This window comes from Cantharellus anzutake, assembly GCF_015039405.1.
Source record: "Cantharellus anzutake strain C23 chromosome Unknown EI90scaffold_45, whole genome shotgun sequence".
In the NCBI taxonomy this organism is placed as follows: Eukaryota; Fungi; Basidiomycota; class Agaricomycetes; order Cantharellales; family Hydnaceae; genus Cantharellus; species Cantharellus anzutake.
Genome location: NW_024066995.1, coordinates 610,257 through 628,758, shown reverse-complemented (window position 1 = coordinate 628,758; position 18,502 = coordinate 610,257). Strand labels below are relative to the sequence as shown.

At 49.0% G+C, this 18,502-nt stretch overlaps 8 protein-coding genes across 8 annotated transcripts; 5 read left to right on the top strand and 3 right to left on the bottom strand.

Moving 5' to 3' along the window:
- Positions 1-364: 364 nt before the first annotated feature.
- On the top strand, positions 365-1,325 carry EI90DRAFT_3281698 (uncharacterized protein; the record flags this gene model as incomplete). Its single annotated transcript, XM_039066840.1, has 5 exons — positions 365-421; positions 445-679; positions 721-866; positions 921-1,236; positions 1,285-1,325. 5 exons carry the CDS (start codon positions 365-367, stop codon positions 1,323-1,325), a joined length of 795 nt encoding a protein of 264 aa, XP_038913114.1.
- A 795-nt stretch (positions 1,326-2,120) lies between these two features.
- Positions 2,121-2,718, top strand: EI90DRAFT_1923529 (uncharacterized protein). The gene is made up of 3 exons (XM_039052344.1): positions 2,121-2,413; positions 2,477-2,557; positions 2,607-2,718. The coding sequence occupies exons 1-3, from the start codon at positions 2,233-2,235 to the stop codon at positions 2,609-2,611; spliced, it is 267 nt and encodes an 88-aa protein (XP_038913113.1). The 5' UTR covers positions 2,121-2,232; the 3' UTR covers positions 2,612-2,718.
- EI90DRAFT_2929958 (protein phosphatase 5) lies at positions 2,629-4,566 on the top strand (the record flags this gene model as incomplete). Its single annotated transcript, XM_039055008.1, has 10 exons — positions 2,629-2,668; positions 2,723-2,916; positions 2,983-3,315; positions 3,394-3,499; positions 3,553-3,672; positions 3,780-4,004; positions 4,063-4,067; positions 4,115-4,165; positions 4,220-4,402; positions 4,456-4,566. The coding sequence occupies 10 exons, from the start codon at positions 2,629-2,631 to the stop codon at positions 4,564-4,566; spliced, it is 1,368 nt and encodes a 455-aa protein (XP_038913112.1).
- A 247-nt stretch (positions 4,567-4,813) lies between these two features.
- On the top strand, positions 4,814-6,578 carry EI90DRAFT_3229168 (transcription initiation factor IID, 18kD subunit-domain-containing protein; the record flags this gene model as incomplete). Its single annotated transcript, XM_039066492.1, has 7 exons — positions 4,814-4,888; positions 4,942-5,028; positions 5,087-5,291; positions 5,344-5,522; positions 5,572-5,659; positions 5,719-5,879; positions 5,946-6,578. The coding sequence occupies 7 exons, from the start codon at positions 4,814-4,816 to the stop codon at positions 6,243-6,245; spliced, it is 1,095 nt and encodes a 364-aa protein (XP_038913111.1). The 3' UTR covers positions 6,246-6,578.
- Positions 6,579-7,011: 433 nt separating this feature from the next.
- EI90DRAFT_3146530 (uncharacterized protein) lies at positions 7,012-7,808 on the bottom strand (the record flags this gene model as incomplete). The annotated part of the gene is made up of 4 exons (XM_039065425.1): positions 7,012-7,194; positions 7,250-7,505; positions 7,583-7,692; positions 7,746-7,808. 4 exons carry the CDS (start codon positions 7,806-7,808, stop codon positions 7,012-7,014), a joined length of 612 nt encoding a protein of 203 aa, XP_038913110.1.
- A 1,804-nt stretch (positions 7,809-9,612) lies between these two features.
- On the bottom strand, positions 9,613-14,243 carry EI90DRAFT_3229160 (transcription factor; the record flags this gene model as incomplete). Its single annotated transcript, XM_039066491.1, has 19 exons — positions 13,715-14,243; positions 13,393-13,653; positions 13,028-13,330; positions 12,842-12,969; positions 12,374-12,784; positions 12,131-12,326; positions 11,970-12,080; positions 11,847-11,918; positions 11,603-11,788; positions 11,465-11,545; positions 11,252-11,401; positions 11,043-11,204; positions 10,860-10,989; positions 10,653-10,810; positions 10,533-10,598; positions 10,389-10,482; positions 10,239-10,336; positions 9,845-10,192; positions 9,613-9,810 (listed from the first exon to the last, which is right to left on the bottom strand). The coding sequence occupies exons 1-19, from the start codon at positions 13,982-13,984 to the stop codon at positions 9,613-9,615; spliced, it is 3,423 nt and encodes a 1,140-aa protein (XP_038913109.1). The 5' UTR covers positions 13,985-14,243.
- EI90DRAFT_1922792 (RNAse P Rpr2/Rpp21/SNM1 subunit domain-containing protein) lies at positions 14,078-15,172 on the top strand. The gene is made up of 3 exons (XM_039052343.1): positions 14,078-14,394; positions 14,449-14,531; positions 14,585-15,172. Exons 1-3 carry the CDS (start codon positions 14,171-14,173, stop codon positions 14,872-14,874), a joined length of 597 nt encoding a protein of 198 aa, XP_038913108.1. The 5' UTR covers positions 14,078-14,170; the 3' UTR covers positions 14,875-15,172.
- A 1,720-nt stretch (positions 15,173-16,892) lies between these two features.
- On the bottom strand, positions 16,893-18,354 carry EI90DRAFT_3127857 (mitochondrial carrier domain-containing protein; the record flags this gene model as incomplete). Its single annotated transcript, XM_039064045.1, has 9 exons — positions 16,893-16,922; positions 16,994-17,194; positions 17,258-17,283; positions 17,340-17,487; positions 17,553-17,782; positions 17,844-17,944; positions 18,001-18,101; positions 18,155-18,209; positions 18,290-18,354. 9 exons carry the CDS (start codon positions 18,352-18,354, stop codon positions 16,893-16,895), a joined length of 957 nt encoding a protein of 318 aa, XP_038913107.1.
- Between the last annotated feature and the right edge of the window lie 148 nt (positions 18,355-18,502).

Below are 18,502 nucleotides of genomic sequence, written 5' to 3'. Positions count from 1 at the left end.
GACAAACAGCAATGGCACAGCGCTCCCCTTGAGTTGCTGAGGCCAAGGTCCCTCCTTGCTAAGTCTCCGGTTCCACTCCGGAATCGTCCACCCTCACCCTGTTCTAACAGTCACCAAGGCCGGCACCCCATTACAGTAGTACGTAGATAAAGAGGCTCAATATGTTACAATGGCAAGGCCTTGGCAGGTCGTGGCCAAAGTGCAGAGGGTTCAGCATGGGAGGGAAAAGGGTAGGTGGGAGGTCACGTGTCCCGGAGGTTGCCGGATCGTGACAACTTACCCACTTAGTCCTTCGAAGAACGACCTATTCTTTATATTTCACCCTATAGTTCTCCTTTATGGTTAATGCTCCCTCCTAGCTGTCATGTCGTCTTCACAGTACGAGTTTCTGTACAACCCGATTTTACCCTCCGAGGAGATCGTTGCCCACTGCGTGGAGCTCAGCCTCCCCGCGGAACCCCCATCGCCGATCCTTCTGCTAACTCGGTCATTGCCTGGATCAAATGTGGTCCCAACGTTACCATCGACGAGGCGCGCACGCAGCATTGGACCGCCAATGCTCTCCGTGCGGCTGGTGTCTCAGACGTACAAGCCGCTCGCGTATTCCATGCGTTTACGGCAGACTACTACGGGTGCTCAATTGGATACATTGCAATGGAGTACATCGGTGGTATAGACTGTGACTCGAACGACGCCAACCTAGCTGCGAAAGCTGTCCAGGCGTTAATCGGCTCCGAGCTCCACCAACCGCGACACTCGGACACATCGGCGGCGGCACGAGGTCCATTGTTCACTCCTTCTTTCCCGAGTGGCTTCCCAACGTCGATTACCGAACCGACCAGGACTTCTATGCTCATATTCACAATGTAAGTAGTTCGCCAACGTCTCAAGGTGCTATGGCGAACTCAGACCTATGTTAGATCTTTGAATTCCTGCGCATCAAATTCCGCGGCGATATATCGAGTCACGGTCGATTTCTCTGTCCTTCCGATTTCAACTCGGGTAACTTCAGGAAGCGTACGATGGAGGGTGGCCGGTTGGTAGTGGTGGTGTTGGATTTCGGTGCGACGTGCTTCATGCCGCTCCCCTTCATCGAGGTCGCCCTAAAGAAAGCTCGGGACAGCTTTCCCCAATCAGTTGTCGAGAAGATCACGTATCCTCATGGACGGTCGGACGATGCAAAGGTTTTACTCTTCGCCTCTGGTTCTCTTGTTCAGTATGGTATGAGACCAGTCGGTAAGCACGACCTTTCTCACCCTCAGACTGATTTTCATCGCCGTTCAGCACTACCACCGGGCGTCAGTCCCAGAATAAATGGCAGATGACGTGTTGGTTTACCCTACAACTTACGTTACACGAGTACTCTGGTGCTTGGCGCTTTTTGCTGTTTTACGAGCCTTGGTTCAAGTTGCTGTCTTGACATTTGATACGCGTGAATATGTAAAAGGCTTTTCTATGAATGAATATCGTGCATGTTTGTAGCTACGTGCTTTGGGATCCCGATATTGAGTCTCGAGAGATCGAAAGCCGGATCTATATGGCCGACAACCTCCCAATTCTCGCTGATCACGAAGCAGAACGGCTCAATAAGTGTTTAGACTTGAGCATGGAGAAGCCTTCATCACGGTCAAACCACTCGACCAGCTCTAGGAAGTCGGAATTGATCGTTTCAATCTACGATTGAGTTTTCTCACTTATTTCATTTTGGTAATTCGCCCTCGCTGACTGTGATGAACGTACACATTTTATTTTAATATTGATACTCGGAACCGGACAGACAAATAAGCGGCATAACCCTTTCCATGACATGGTGGTCAGATTAATTATTGACTCTAAATCATTTATAGTGAATCAAAGAGAGAAAGGCAATATTAATGGTATAAAGGATATTTGAGAAACTAGATGTGTTTGGGACATAGGGTTTCTTGTGATGAGATCGGGCTGAAGGAATAACACAAAGAGGGCCGGGATGCACGGCCTCCTTGATGCCTGTACAAGTGGATGCATGTTCGCGGGGGGGGTTTAGTCGGGGTGTTGGCATGTTAGCAGAGAAGTTTCAAGCGAGAAAGTGAGCATAAGGGGAGAAGATTGTGACCGCTTGCAATCTTCCCCGATGGAGGGTGGTACATGTCTTTCCCCCTTGTTTCTTAGGCAATTTCTAGGCGCCTTAAATTTCCATCACGTGCTCGGTCCGGGGACTGTCTGCGGAAACTTTGCGGGTCACAGCTCGCGATGTCGGACGCATCAAGTTCGGGGTCTCCGAGTGCCAGCTCTCGCTCCCCTTCCCCCTCTACATCACCCGACCTTTTCCAATCTGTTCCATCAAGCACTGGGCCCAGCAAGCCACTGGTGACTGAGGAAGATAAAGCAGCAGCAGCCACTATTAAAGCTGACGCAAATCATGCATTTCAAAGTCTGTCCTTCTCGTCCCTTATCTACCTCGGTACCCATCAAGAACCCTTTCCTTCATCATAAGATCATAATTTTCTTCTTGCCGTCAAGCTCTACACATCTGCCGCAGAACGAAATCCTTCGGACGGTACGCTGTTCTGCAACCGTACGTTTGGATCATTTGTGGGGCCTCGAAAGTAAGAGCTCTCACCAAGCCTAATAGGTGCGTATGCGCGGATGAAACTCGAGGAGCACGGCTTCGCGATCGAAGATGCAAGTAAGTTCCCCGATTGGATCAATTAGGCTCGAACATCTTACTGGCACAATTCAGCCCGAGCGATAGAGATCGACCCCGGCTACGTCAAAGCATACTACAGACGGGCCTTATGTCAGCTCGCTGTGCTTAGACCTCAGTTTGCCATCCCTGACTTCAAAAAATGTCTCGCTCTTGATCCCCATAACAAGCTTGCCAAGACCCAGCTTGATGCAACGACAAAGCTATTAAAGCGAATGCAGTTTGAGGCTGTAAGTGGAGTCGTTGGCTCGCGTCTTGATCTGAACTAGATGCTCTATTTCGTTATTTCTCTTCAGGCCATAACTGTCGGCGAGGAGAAATCTGCCGTTGACCGTTGTCGAGAAATTATCGCAGATGGAGGCTGTGATCATACAGAACCATCATACAGTGGGCCGTTGTTGCCGATTATCACCCCAGCAACCAAAGGGTCGCAACCCAAATACGGAATCAATAAAGAATTTGTGGAAGGCATGCTTAAATGGTTCAAGGAAGGGAAGACATTACCAAGGCGGTTCGTTTGGGAGATCGTCCTGAACACATACGATATTTTGATGAAAGAAGAGAGTCTAATTGATATACCATTGGAGGAGGGAGTGATTTGTGATGTTATAGGCGACACTCACGGTGCGGTCGAGTCACGAGTCTCCCACAAGATGCGCACTTATAACGTCCTAGGTCAATTTTATGACTTACTGCATCTGCTGGAGCTGACTGGTCTGCCCAGCGAGTCGCATTGCTTGCTGTTTAATGGTGACTTCGTAGACCGAGGCTCATGGTCGGTGGAAGTTGTGACAACATTATTTGCCTACAAATGTAGGATTTTCAGCCCATGAATCCTACTTCCGTGCTGATATCTGCTGCTGAAGGGCTGTATCCGAATCGGGTTGGGCTGAATAGGGGCAATCACGAAACAAAGGATATGAACAAAGTGTATGGCTTTGAAGGGGAAGTGCGGCACAAGCATGGAGAGCAAACTTACAAAGTTAGTTCCTATGTCCTGGGGCTCATCTCCCAATGATCAACTATTCGTACTAGTTATGGGCAGACGCATTCACCGCTCGTGGGTAGTTCTACCTCATCCCTTTGTCTCAAGGGCTGATGGTACTCGCCTTAGTGCCTCTTGCAACTATGGTGTCACCAAGGCTACCGCCGAAAACCAGCCATGACGCAGCACACGGATCGCCAATCCTATCACCCGAAGGTCGGAAGCGATTCTTCGTCGTCCATGGCGGTTTGTTTTCCAAAGATGGGATTACCTTAGATGAGGTTCGTAAAATTGACCGGCTCGGAAAGCAACCCGGAAATGAGGGGTTGATGTGTACGCGTTTGTCATTCCATTTGAAGTCTGGTTGTTGATTAGTGTTTCATTTCTTTAGGCGAAGTATGCCCCCCCTCAGTCCCATTCAACACTCTACTGATTCTATCTAGCTTTTGTGGACTGACCCTCAAGAAACCAATGGGCGGGGCCCTTCAAAACGGGTAGGTATCCAATTCTTCTGACGACCCATCCATCGCCCTGATAGCCATATCCAGGGTGTTGGCTTAGGGTTCGGTCCCGACATAACAAAAGCATGGTGTGAACTTAACAGCGTCACCGGGGTAATACGCAGCCACGAAGTCAGACAGGGGGGCTATGCCATAGAACATGGAGGGCTTTGCATCACCGTGTTCAGCGCTCCAAACTATGTCGATCAAGGGCAGAACCTTGGCGCATACGTAAGACTCATCACAAGTGCCTCTGAATGATTCCCACTCATAATCCACACTAGCTACGGATTGATGCAGCCGGTGAGCGATCTTATCATACTTTCAAAGCCAGTCCACACCCGCCATTGCGTCCGATGGCGTACAGCAATCCTGGGCTTGCAATGTTCGGTTGAACTAATAGGGCTACACAGTTATCTTTGGGATATAAGCAGTAGGTTTATTATTGCAGGATCACTTGCCATGCGACCTCATGGATCATCCCCGTGGTTCTTATTTATTTTAGAGTTGGTTATACCAATCAATGTTGCGGTTTAAGCGCCCTCGCGTGCTCATTCTGGAAAATTGCCTAGATCGTAATACATCAATGTCATGCGTTTTCACATAACGGAATTTTCCGACATTTCCCAAGCGTTCAACGAGATGAGTAAGGCGAAGCCTTTTTCAGATGAGAAAGGGCATAATGAGTACAAGTATACACAAGAGATATCCCAAATGGTGAACCACACCGGTTGATCATGTCCAATGCGAAATTGACACCTTCATGTCAGATGTTCGTGTTCGGAGAGGTTCAGGATCCGAATCTTGTTGCAGTTAACCTGGTTGAAGACATCGTCAGAACCCAGGTTCTAGAAATCGTAACGTCGCTTCTTCGCCCAGTCTTGGCCTCACCACCCAAGCTGCACCTCAACGCAGGTTATCCAAGCTCGATTGATGTCGGCTAAACGAGGCGCAAGACACATATCCCCTGAAGACCTGATATTCATTATCCGAGACGATAAAGCAAAAGTAAATCGCCTCAGAACCTATATGAGTTGGAAGGATGTCCGAAAGAATGCAAAAGAGCCCGGAGGCGATGGGAAGGCTGATGTGGACGACGCCCTGGATGACGGTGCCGACGGTATGGTCATAATTGTGTGCCCTCTCGCTCTACTAATGCCAAACCCCCTTAGAACCCAGCGCTACGAAAACTCGAAAACGCATCATCAAACTTTCATGGGATATTACGACAATATATTCGGACGTATTCAAAACGCTAGCTGCTGCCAACCCGGGCAGACATATCGGTCATTCTGATGACGAGGATGAGGATGAGATGGAGGCTCACGAGGACAGCGTGAAACGTCTCAGGGTGAGGCATGTTTGCTTCATCCTACAGCTGATCTAACCAAGGCGCATAGGATGCGGATGAGGCGACTCGGAATATGACAAAGGAAGAATATATGCATTATTCAGACTGCCGACAAGCCTCCTTCACCTATCGCAAAAGTGCGTAGCTATGGGATTCTGGCCCAATGGCCGTTGCTTAAATAATCTGTGTCATTCAGCTAAGCGATTTAAAGACTTCCTCAATCTCCCTCAACAGCTTGAATTACGATCGGATGACACGATTGACATCCTTGGCTTCCTCGCCTTCGAAATCGTTCGCGCTCTTACACTAGGCGCTCTCGAAGTGAAACGTTCGCTCGAAGATGCCGCATACACGAACGTCGCAGCGGTAGCCGCTGCCGCTGCCGCCGCTGCTGGAGCATCGGCTGGGCCTGATGTCAGTAAGAAGCGCAAGGCACCTGTTCAAGGACCTACTTCAGGCGCATCCCCTTCCATGCGAGCCTCGAAACGACTGCGAGCAGATGGGACGGAACTCGAAGACAACATGAATGAGGCTCCTTGGGGTGGTGCTCCAACCCCAACTAGTTCTCTCTTTCTTGCGCCACCTGAAGCGCGGACTCCCTTAACTCCGCAACACATTCAAGATGCATTCACGAGAATGCAACGAGACCAAAGCCAAATCAAGCGAGCTGGTATGCGGAACTGGAGAGGTGGACTTGTTCGAACTCGGATCGGCCTTATTTGAGCGGCTTAATCTCTTGCATGCATCCTCATCAGCTCATGATTATACCCACAAAGACACTGACGTATTCCTTGCTGCACATTGGGATCTGTATCATTACCTTGTGGACATTAGTGTACAGGCGCGGCGCTACCAACAGCATTAAACCATAAACTATAGCTCCAACTCATCGTAGACGTCCGCCATCAAACTCTCCCTGTAATGCGGATGGCGCTCGGTAGGATGAAAACTATTTAGCACTTCCTCCCCGTGCCCTTTATGCTCTGACACAAACGCAGCAGCAACCGTCACTGCCCGTGTTTCTTGTATGATTCTTTCAGAGGTTTCCTGCATCATGTACGCAACTTGTGTTTTGCTTTCGTTATCCGTCGTCACCGTTTGACTATCAGGTTTGCTATCGGGACGAGCGTTGTTCCACAAATCCCTGAGCTCAAGCTCAAGTGGAAGGAGCTCGTTATCGAGTAAATGAGGCCAGGTCCCTGTATGCGATTAAATATTTAACGTCGCACCATTGGTGGACTTGTACTCACGCAGAACTTCCGAAACATGTGGAGTGAGTTGTTCCTGATGAACCACACTCGCATGTATCCGTTCTCTGGTGTCATGGTCAATAGTGATTTGTCGTTTCGCTGCCTTTCCAAGTGCAAAAATCCCCCGATTCGAGCGGCGTGGTGGCTGGGTGGCCCATGAGCCCACAGGACGAGGCAGTGATTTCACATATTTGCTGTCTAGTGCGAGCGTGTCTTCGACTTGTGCCTTTATTAGGGTGTCAGTAGGTAGCCTGGTTCGTTTGGTCGCTACTGCTCACAATCATCCAGAAAAGTGCGATGTCTGACAAATCGTGGTCTTCGTAGCCTCCGCCAACGTCGCTATGGCTCCCAGTAAACCAGTATTGCTTCAAGACCTGTTTCTTGGCACGCCCCCGTTCTGTCTGGTGAAATTTGGTAACGTCCTATCCACCAGGAAAAGTTATTGGATGCTCATTCCATTCGATAGACCCCACTTACAAAATTCGCTCTTTCCTCATTGAGCGCCATGGCGTGATAGGCCCTTTCAATATGGTGGCCGAGGATTTTATCGGGGAAATCAAAGAGTCCCCTGATCTTCGCGTGGGTTCCGAATTCCACAGGTAAACCGAGCGCGCCGACGGTATCAAATACTCCCATCACTCTAAAGTGAATGGATAGCTGCTGAGGACTAAGAGCGCAACACGAAGAACGCACTTGATAGAAAAAGGCTTTTCGCCGACCTTCGCAAGCCCTCCTGATTGGAATGGTTTTAGAATGTCATCATACTCGGCTCTTTCTGAGCCAATACGGTGATAAGTCGTTTAGTTGCACTCTGTGAAAGACCAACGTTTCGGATCGTCCGTCTTGCCCCTCTTCTGATAAGAAATGAAGATTTCAGCGAAATGGTCCATTTCGCCCCGATCCAAAACCCCTATTTCGCCCTAGGGGAGAATACCTAAGGTCGGTGATGTTGGTGAAGCATATATCTGCTCACGATGAACATTGCAACCATTCGGGCAGTATACGCTCCCTGGTAACTCTTTCTTGAGTTGGGCATACATTAAACGATGTTACGGCTTACCCGTGAAAAGCCGAACAAGAATATCTCGTCTAAGATGATTCTCATACGTTATTTTGAAATTTCACAATAAAGGTGTTGGCATACCGCCAGCGCAGTAATTTCTATGGGATACTCATACTTCAATGGAGGAAGAATTAGTGTTTGCTGTATGTGAACGTACTGTGCTATGAATGCGTATGCTTCCTGCACCTTCTCGGCTGCAGTGCATGTCGAATTATCAGTAGTGTATAGTTGGATCAATTCACGGACCTAAATGGGATCCAAAAGCGCCTAATAGTACGTATGTAAGTGCGGTTTGTCCATTTGAGTGAAAACGACAATTACCATCAATCAAACGATCAAGCACGTTGGGTACGGTTCCCAGTCCAGACTGATAGAACACGATCTGAGGTATATGCTTCCCGCTGGGATTTTAAATGAGCGCCCAAAGCCGGAGGACGGTTTATCATGCACTCACTGCCTCCTGTCTTCGTGGCTGATGCTTCGTGCTGGCCGATGTACGTGGATGAGCAAGCATGGTACATGGGGGTGAAACCGCGAACCCACAAAGCTTCAACACGTTAGAGTATCTCCAACGACGTGTTTCGGACTTTCCGTCCAACCAAGTCCTTACATGACGCGTCAGTGACGACATAGACGTTGCTCCGAACTTGCTGACCCATCACAACAAACAATGATACGCTTTGGAGTGCGAGGCAACGGCAGGGACACGCTTAAAGGTAAAGGGGACGTAGAGCTCTTCCTAGGGTCTAACTTTGGCGAACCCCCGCCTGCAAGTCGTCCGGGGGATACAATCGCATCTGGGGGACGCGCTATCTTCGAGGGTGGATTAGACACTGGTTGCGGCGATTCGCGTGCTTCGATAGATTCAGTTGAAGGCTATGAGAGACCTGAGCGAGCTGATAGTGAAGCTAGAGAACCGCCTGTTCACCTCTCTGGCCAGTCTGGGAGGGGGATTCTTTGAACGCCTCCCCTCTCCCCTTTTCCTATTCCAGAATGACAATCGCGATATTAAAGCCACCCCCGACCGGCGCCTCCCGCAGTGGGTGGCCCGGGAGGTTGTTCCTGTGCTTGCGCGTGTGAAGCCTCATGGGATGATGGTGACTTGTTCTCACAGTCGTTTGCATGTTGTGCAGCTTCGAACAACATGCCGAGACAGGGGACAGATTACGAAAGCAAGGATTGCCAGGTGATCACTCTCGTTCGGTTACCAAACTAGGAAGGCGCCCAAGGTGGGCAGCAATAAGATTTGTCGTAGGACGAATATGCCAGCGGAGCAAGTAGTGTGAATCACGACAGTCAACAAGCAGGTCTGACCCAACTCTAGATCGCCTTGACATCAGCAATTTTGCTTCCGCTCCGACGTTGCACAAACTTTATTTAGCGTTCATCTCGGTCCCGCAGCGAGTAATTCCAAACATAGGTGAAATTGCAGACGTAACGTACATGACCCAGATGCATCTGCGAGATACAAGCCCGGAGCCGTACGAAAAGGAATCGTGAGACAAATCAACTCAAGATCCGCGCCTGGAATTCTAGACCGCGACGGGGCGCTGGGAACCGACGCAGTCATCGAACCGAAGGAGGCCATGCCTGCAGTCAGAAGGCCGGGAGACTGGGGACTGGGCCATGATAAGAGGAGTGGCCCAAGCTCCCATACTTACAGCAGCACACGGCACACCTCGGGGTGTCGCAAAGAGAAGTAATAACGCAGGGTGGTCCCCTTACTAGCCAGAATATTTGACTTTCATGCCTCGGTTGCGCAAGGAAGCTTCCAACGCTAAAAGAGAGGCGGATCAACGTCTCGCGCATCAGAAATACACAGAACAATCAGACTTTTGAGCTCTTCAGCCTCCTCTCGCTGGCCGTAGTTGAGAACGAGCTGCTTCAGTTGTTGATGTTCGACCTTGTCTTGCAATTGTGCGCTCTTCGTATGAAGTGCCAAAGACGAATCCTCAGGTATTGGCAACTCCCGAGTCTGTGAAACATCCTCACCCGTCAGTTCACTAGACACAATGTATAATGGTTGTTTGACTCGCCTGCTGTTTATTGCCCTTTCTAGAGATAAGAGTAAACTTCATCACTCCGGGTTCGCTATTCGCCGAGTTATCGTTGGCATCATCCACATCGGTCCTCTTCTTGCGCCCAACAACTCCAACAGCGCCGCTCAACGTCGAGGAGTCCCACATCGCCAAAGCAGTGCGTTTATCTACCCTTCGCGAGTCAGAGGATGTGTCGGAGAGCATTTTAGCCAATTCTTTCGCAAACTCAGCCTCCGCCTCTTCGGAGGGGCCTTGATTTTCGGCAACCGCAAGTTTGACAGGCGCATCGCCTTCCGGTGAGATTGACCCATCCTGACCCTAAGGCAAGTCAATTTCAGGTGGTCTTCATCAAGCACTAACAAACCTGATCCTCATCAATAGATCCTTCCTCTTCCTCATCTCCGCGTCGGACGTTCCCGTCTTCGTCCGCGCTGTCGGCTTCGCCATCTTCCGCTCCACTTGCTGTATCAAGGCGTTAGCGGGGAGTTACGGCATTTCCTGCTAAACCACATACATCCAATTTTCAGCGCGATTGTGGCGAACATGTCATCAACTGCAGTTGCTGCCTCCTCGAGTGTGGTCGGTGTCTTCATCTTTGGACGTAACGCCTGAGTGAACGATGAGCTTCGCATTTGGAAATCTCAGGAAAAGGGCGGACCTCTATGGTGTCTGACAGCATGAACTTGACGTCCATGGGGAGTGGTTCTTTGCATAATACATAATACTAAAGAGAAATAGTATGGGTGTCGGTATGCTCGACATTTTTAAGCATCCCTACCTGGAAGAATACGAGGAAAGAATCTAGTTTCTTCCTGAGAGACCCTCTATCAAAGCACATTCCACATCCATCCAGCAAAATACAGATTAATCTGATGCGGAAGAAGTCGTCTGGTGCGTCGAGTGCGCTCGGTATTGTTGGGTGAGGACGTCCTTCCGCTACGCCAGGGAAATGAGCGGGAGGGGCCATAGATTATCTCCAACTCACCATGCCCAAAGGTTACAAGTAACCAAAGAGTGTCAAAAATGATCGATGAGGTGACCAGTCGATAAATATATAGCTCTCCGAGGAGTTTGATAGTAGCCACCCGTCGCTGATTGAATTTATAAAGGTTCGTCTACGTAGGGATCGTCAGCTTTTAACCTTGCAGCTGAAGTAAGCTATATGTACTTCGAGGCCACGACGGACGTCTTCCAGCACTTGATCAATGACATCGACGACAAAATCGGGATGATAGCGTTGCAAATCATACGTGAGCATTGATAACAAGGCGATGTTACTAAATTTGATCTTCCATGGCTTAGTGAAGACTTTGTGCAGCCATTGTTGAACCTGAAAGATCTCAATTAATTGAGGATACACCAACTTGCATGAATCACCTTAGCATCCTCCCAGTCGAGCTTTCTGATAAGCCGAAGGACTTTGTCGATCGTCCTCTTCGCTAAAACATCGAATATTAGATGGTGGATAAACTGCTCCATGGGTGTGCGCTCCTTCTGTTGTCGCGGAGCACGTTCTGGAGGGTTGCACTAACACATGCATGAGTACATCTGATCTCTCGGTCGGACTTAAACGGGAAATTATATGCTCACTAAATAGTACGCGTTCTCCAAAGCAAGAATTTGGCGCTGATCTAAATGCTGGGTACTTTGCTTTCGGCGCATAAGTTCCACCTAAATCATGTCAGAATTGAGGATGTCATAAGTGGTGGAAGTAGCAGTCCCGCCCACCATAGACACCATCCTGGCCTTTGTTGGATCGGTACGCATCAAGTATCTTCCACATCCTTCAAGAAGCATCGCAGTATTATCGATGTTAACCCCCGTGAAATCGTCCAAAAACACCTTGAAAACGTGTAGGATCAAATGAGGCGGGATCAGTCCAAATTTTGTGAGAGCAGATAAGAACATGATATTCTACATGAAGGGTTATATGCCTTAGCAACAAGTTACTAACGGTGTGCGCTAGACGTACTTTCTGGCGCATCTCCGCTAATTCCTTGACAACGTTCTTCTTACGCTGGAGGTAACGAAACTCGTCTTCAAGCTGGCATAGAAATGTCAGAAATCATTCCAAAGCTTTGGTGAATGGACGAACCGCACTGATAAGCTCCGTGGCTATCTCAGGCATATATGGATTAAGCGTTGCCACCAGTCTTGCATAGTGAGGGAAAAGATCCACCCTGTTCTTCGGGACTTGTGATAGGAACTGAGTACAATCGATATCAGACTTGGCGCGTGTTGAGCATCAAGCCTTACCTTACCAAGCCGCTTCCTCGCAGCCTTGGAGTTGAGAAAAGCGAAATCCACCGCAAGTTGATCAATCATGGAGCGATTGGTCGCATCTGGTAAACGCGCTAGGAGCGTACTGAGAAGCGCAGCGGGGGCGGGAGCTGTCGGGACCACCGATGCATCCTGCGGGGCATCGACGGCGGCAGTAGAGGATGGAGACTCTCTAGGGAACGGAGTGAGGAAATGCTAGATCAAAGGCGCTGCACGCACTCGACATCCTGCCCATCCCTGACGTTGTCCGAAAGTTTGACATCGTCTTCAGTCACTTCCGACTTGATATTTTCCATCTCGCTCTCCAGTCTCCTAATCTCACTATCCTCATGTTCTTTTCTGTGCGCTTCTTTTGCCTCCTGGTCATCAGCCTCTGCAAGTCCCCTGGAATCTTTGGATCCGGTGGAGGGTCCATCGACGTTCAGAATGCTGATTGGCACGAAATCTTTCAGATCTACGAGATCTTCGTAAAACCTTTGTTCTTCCTCATCTTCCCACTTCCCAACGCCGAATACTTCTTCAATATCTCCCGTGCGAGAGGGATCACCGTCGCGCAATAATATTTGTGATGCTGACTGCTCAGCGGCCGTTGGAAGATGGGGAAGTGGTAAGTACAGGAGCTCTGATAGACTATAAGCAGAAGAGTTGTCAGAGTGAGAAAAGGATTCGTTGGCCTGGGGTACATACGCCTGACAACTCGCTAGTGACTTTTCGTAGCTTTTGGTCATCTTCTCGTAAGCCTGTTGACGATCTTCAAATATTTCCCCAGAACGAATGTATGCCTCATGGTTACGCCGATCCTGCTCTTGAAGTCTCTTTATTGCGTCGCCACATGTCAGTGTCTCGACAACAGTGTGCATTATAAGCGCGTACCAGGTGCTCCTTAACCAACTTCTTGGAAATTGAATCAAAATAGCCCTCGCACATACGCTTGAAGCGTTCTTGTATCTCCTTTTCGACAAGTGCATCAGAGTCCGACAGCTGCGGTTGGGACTGGTGGGAGTCACTCTGAGCGGCCTCTGATTGCGTTGTCTCCGAAAGTGTAGCACCATTTCCCTTCGTTGCTACCTGCTGCTTAGATGATGGTGGAGGATGAAGCCCGAGATAGGGAAAAGAATAAGACTTGAGAAACATTCCAAGAATGGGAAGAGATGAGAGCGACGGGTCATTCGACAACTTCAATGGGAAAGGTAACAATTAGGCCACATTGCAATCCTTGAACTTGCCTCCAGACGTACCAAATCCTTAACGACCTTCATGATCCGTCCACCTCCACTTTTTCCAGGGCCATCACAGATAATACCAACCAGCGCTAGTTCAGAGCAAACTCGCAGCAAAGATCTTTGGCGTGAAACCCTGGAAGACTCCTCTCTGTCTCGCTGTTCTTGAGATAGAGTGGACAAGTGACTCTGGGATGGCGGCGCCAGGCTCTGCAAGAAAGAAGCCACCAGAGGGACAGTGAACGTTTCAGGAAGCCTTCTGTGGATAAGAGAGATAACCTATGACAGATAGAATATCAGGTCTTTGCGATGATTCTGCATATGTTATGATTTCACGAACTTGCACGGTGCTCCATGCGTCCTTGTCATTCTTACACTTAGTGGCACCCTCAAGACACGCTGAAACGATCTCCTCCGTATACTTCTCAAGTGCAAGTGATTCTACGTCCTTCACGATCTGATCATGATTCTCCACGCCCATAGATTGCCTTAAACGTTTAATAAGGGTGGTATGGCGCTTAAGCGAGGAGTCAAGCGTTTTGACTTCTGCATTGAATACATCACCAATGGCTCCAGGGTCAATGCACAAACCGCTCCGCACCAGTATCATGTGTCTTCCGATTCAGCTCCCTTAAAGCTAGACGTCTTGATCGTTTCGATAATTCCTCATCATCCCTTGAGGAGTTCATGATGAAGTTCACGCTGATAGTGTTGCAAGAAGCTAAGGATTGGGTTCAAGAAGCGCCAGGATCACGTGAAAGCAGGGAATCGTTGAAACATAGGTGCCGGAAGACCGATGGGCAAGAAGAACAAAAATGGTCCCCAATCGCAAACACTGAGCATCCCAAACAAAGAACTCATCCAGCGCATGAGCTTTTTGTATCAATCTACCGTGTACCTCGGTGCACTGTCTAATGCGACACCCCCTACATCCCCTTCGAAAAGACGATCTTTTTCGAATCTGGCAAGAAACCAGGCCAGCATTCTCCGGAGCATTGGAGCCAAGGCACAAATCAGGATGTGCGTCCCCCTCCGTTACGGCGCTCCGCTTTAGAGCCTGAGATTGTGACGTAGGGATCCAGCCGTCAAGAGATCAATGTGTAAATCTTGTAACAGTATCCTGATCCCGGGTAGTACTTGTTCCACACGTATCAAGAGTAAGTGAGCAGCTATTTACGACTAATGCGTGGGGATTCAAGAGATCATGAAGGTTCTCCCATACATGGGAATCGACGAACCACCACATGTCTCAATTGTCATACTTCCCGGTCAATTCCATCTCCCCCCGAACCGAGGGATGGAAAAGAAACTGCTTCTAGTCTGATCGGACACTCAGAAATGCTTAAGGAGCCCATCGTGACCGATGCGGTATCAGACGACGAATTAGAGAGGTGTCGTCAGAAGCTGGAGCGTCGAAAAAGGCCGACTTCCAAGAGACCGATCCTCAGCGAGAGAGATGTTGGCCACATCCGCCTTCGTGGGAACGAGGTCATCCCATGACACCCCTTACCATTGGCACTCCATTGGTGAAATGGCGCGGTTTACTTTGCACTTGGTGTCCCAGCAGGGTTTTGAGCGAAATACCAAGAAACTGAGTGCCGCTTCCCTATTCCCATGGCTCATGTTGGACGTGTTGCTATCGGTGTTCCAATGCCTGGAAGTGCACAGGTTGAATTGCTGTTGCACACCAGTGATCCACCATTCGACTTGGGACACGATTGAATACAAATGGAAAGAAGAATCATATGTAATGTAGCTAGTGAGCAAACCCTATGGAACAGATTAATTGCAGTTCTTTTGTGCAACGGGCGACTCGGAGCAATGGAGTAGCGTGGCGACGACCCCCGACAAAAAGTCGAAGTCTCTGAAATTTTAAGCGACCTCCATTAAATCCGCTTTGATCTGAAGTCCCATACACTGCAATGATTCATTTAACCTGGGTTCCGTAAAGTGGGGTAGCGGTGGCGAACTCACCGCGTAGTTATCCGCATTGTTCACCTTTTCCGAGTCCAGAGTCCGCACAACCATAGACAAAGTCCGCAGTCCTCCCACTGAGCTAGGGTTCTTCCCATTGAGTATTTTGTTTTGTGTGAACTTTATTTAACGTACCTCGTGCAATAAACATTGCCTCGAGTACTGCTGAAGGCCGCTCCACTGCAAATGGCACTCTTTGGCAAGAAGCTGAAGAACAAGTCAAATCTAATCATTGGACCATCAGGCGTTGAGCACAAAACCCCCGATAAACAAATAGAATGAGTTGGAAGTAACCCCGCTGGCCATGGTTCCATTTCCACCCAGGTACGTATATGGGATAGTTGCGGGGTCACGTCCACAAACACCATATGGGTCATTACAATGCAACCTTTGGAAGTGTTCTACATTCATTAGTGGATTGAAGGATTTGCCAGATGGTATATACATGCATGCGGATTCCAGAGCTGTTGAGATCACCTGCGATCTGTCGAAGAGATACCAAACTGTCCCAGCAGGGTTGGGTCTCGAACTGGCTTGGGTGACAAAGTATTCCTGGTTGCCCTTATATATATCCACGAACTGTTGGATGAACGACGTGCCTGGTATATACGCGTATCGTACTCGTATCACTCATATCAGTCATTGATCTTATACCCTTTGTTTATATGCTACATGCTTCACTGTTGCGCTACATTGCTACGTTCCACATATGCACTTATTCGCATCTCATCTTCCAGGTCCCCAAATCCCATCGGTGAACGGTTGGACACGGGGGCAGGTCAACTGGCGACGAAAGGTGAAACCACTTCATCAGAGACCTGTGCCGCGAGTTGAATCACAGAGCTCGCTAGTCCATGACCACAGACTATGAGATTCCGTGTACGGGATGGTTAAGAGGAAGAACACGACGAGGGCGTAATCGGCGTTCGTGGTTGTGCACCCACCATCGACAGTTGTCCTCTTTGGGCATCAAACAATTGGCTAAAACCCAGAGAGAACACTGCTTTGGTAAAGCGACCCCCTGATTGTCAAAGCGCAGTGCACGATGCGCCCTGTCGCCACAACTGATGAAAAGAAACGCAATACGCCTCACCGGGGTCCCTATGTAACCGGATCATACGACTACGAAAGGCCGGACCAGTCTAAACTGGTGCTAGCGGGTTGCCGTTGCAGCTGACATCGAGTTCAAATTTCAGGTCGAAGATTACGAAGGAAGTGAGATTGCCGCCTGATCCCTGGCACAACAGAATAGAACAAGTGCCTGCTGACGTCAACAAGCACATCGTAGAATGATGGTTACAAAAGAGACTGCCACATTCATCTAAAGCCGCATCATATCAGCATAGGCTTCGAGATCACAAGCACTATAGCTGTAGAGTCGATGCCAGCTGCCGATCCTACGTCAGCTGCCATCTCAATTTGAGAATGGCACGAGCGGCGTCAATAGTCCGAAACAATATGAAAAATGTAGCCTTGATGAACCAATTTAGATACTGTACATCTATCAGTCTTGGCAAGTGATGTTTAGCATAGGTTGGAGGAGTTCACCGCTTCACAGGTACGGAGGTCAATGCCTAATGGTAGCAACAGGTCATTTGAAACCCTAACTAGAGAAAAAAATCCCAAACAAGAGAAAAGCACTCACAGCTCTAGTGGTTTCATATATCCTCTTTTGGCCTGCGAAGAGAATTGCAGCGGTTAGAACGGATTGCACGAGCTTACTCCCCACGCCTTTGTACAGGCCAGAGACGCCTTCCTCTTTGATGACGGTGAGGATGCCATCTATCGAGGACTTGTAACGAAGAGCAGAGTCGTGACCGGCTTGTAATCGTGATTTGATGACAATCTATGATAATGATGATGTCGCGTCAACGGAGGGGAGCCGATGAGGGGAGAACAATGATCATACATAGGGATAAGTCGCCGAGGTCGCCACTGTCCGAAAAATCACGTCGAAGAGTCAGAAAAGACAATCCAACATGATTCTGAACTTGACGTGCCTAGTTTGGACACTGCCCCAAGGAAGAAGAAATCAAGGTCACTGAGCACAGCCACAACTCTTGACAACCCTGTCTGCTCTCTCAGCCTAGCGGTCCTCCTAGCAATGAGCCAGTTTTTAAGTTGCTCAAATATCGTGTACTACAAAAGGACAGAGGGGTAGTGAATGCGCCTTGGACTCATACGCAGTGTAAATTCACGCCGACCTGGATAATTGGATTAATTACCAGGACCAGAGCTGGTCCGATCCCCCGCCAGAAAGCACCAATCCCACCCTTTTTAAGAATGTATTTAACGGTCTGAACAAGATTCAATTTCTTGACAGACGGTGAAGTTGGGAGCGATGACTCTTCCTGGACCGTTTGGACGGCCTGAGTCGTCTGTACAACCCAAATAGGGTTGGAAATGGCCGTAGTTGCTGATCCCGCAATGAGGCCTATATAAAATAAACAAGGTGAAGCCTGGATGCGCTATACGATAAAATATGCGGTGCTCACCAGCAAGCATTGACTCGGGTGTTGTCAGAGCCTGTGACACACCCTTTTCACGACCCTTGAGAATAATCTCCCGAGATTTCTCGTAAAAATAGTAATAAACCCTGAGGACATTGCGAGTAAGACTCCAGAAATAAGAATTATGGTGTGCGCGACGTACCCATTCGTGATGCCAATCCCAAGCAATGAACTGTTGAGACCACTGTACATGCCTGCCACACCTTCACTCTTTATAATATCAATGACCGCCTCGTATGTGGACTGCACTTATAACAGTCAGCTCCAACGTCTCCTGTACCTATTTGACAACGTACTTTGTCCTTGCCCCTAACTTGGACAGCTGCACGTGTTGACAAGAAGATGAGAGGGCTATCAGATTGAAGTGTTCACGCAAGATGTCAGAAATGACGCGCTTAGACATAGTCGCGATCACGACAGGCTTCACGCACTAGGTCAGGGTCATCGCAAAGATGCCGGCGGCGGCACCGCTTGTGGCATGAATCACGGAAGACATTTCCAAAGTGACTTGAATCCCTTGGGAGAGAGAGAGAAAGGAGCTTAACGATGGGGTTCTGTGCGAGCTGGCCTTGACCGTGACACCGCTCCAACTTTCACTTGACCTCCAAGGTCCGAAGTAACCGGGTCCCAAATTAGGATAACGG

Bases quoted from the DNA above. Each gene is read 5' to 3' on its own strand.
- EI90DRAFT_1923529 (XM_039052344.1), top strand. From the start codon at position 2,233: ATGTCGGACGCATCAAGTTCGGGGTCTCCGAGTGCCAGCTCTCGCTCC. The intron at 2,414-2,476 runs GTCTGTCCTTCT...CTTCATCATAAG, and splicing joins CGCAAATCATGCATTTCAAA to ATCATAATTTTCTTCTTGCC.
- EI90DRAFT_1922792 (XM_039052343.1), top strand. From the start codon at position 14,171: ATGGGCAAGAAGAACAAAAATGGTCCCCAATCGCAAACACTGAGCATC. The intron at 14,395-14,448 runs GTGCGTCCCCCT...ATTGTGACGTAG, and splicing joins GCCAAGGCACAAATCAGGAT to GGATCCAGCCGTCAAGAGAT. The intron at 14,532-14,584 runs GTAAGTGAGCAG...GAGATCATGAAG, and splicing joins TTGTTCCACACGTATCAAGA to GTTCTCCCATACATGGGAAT.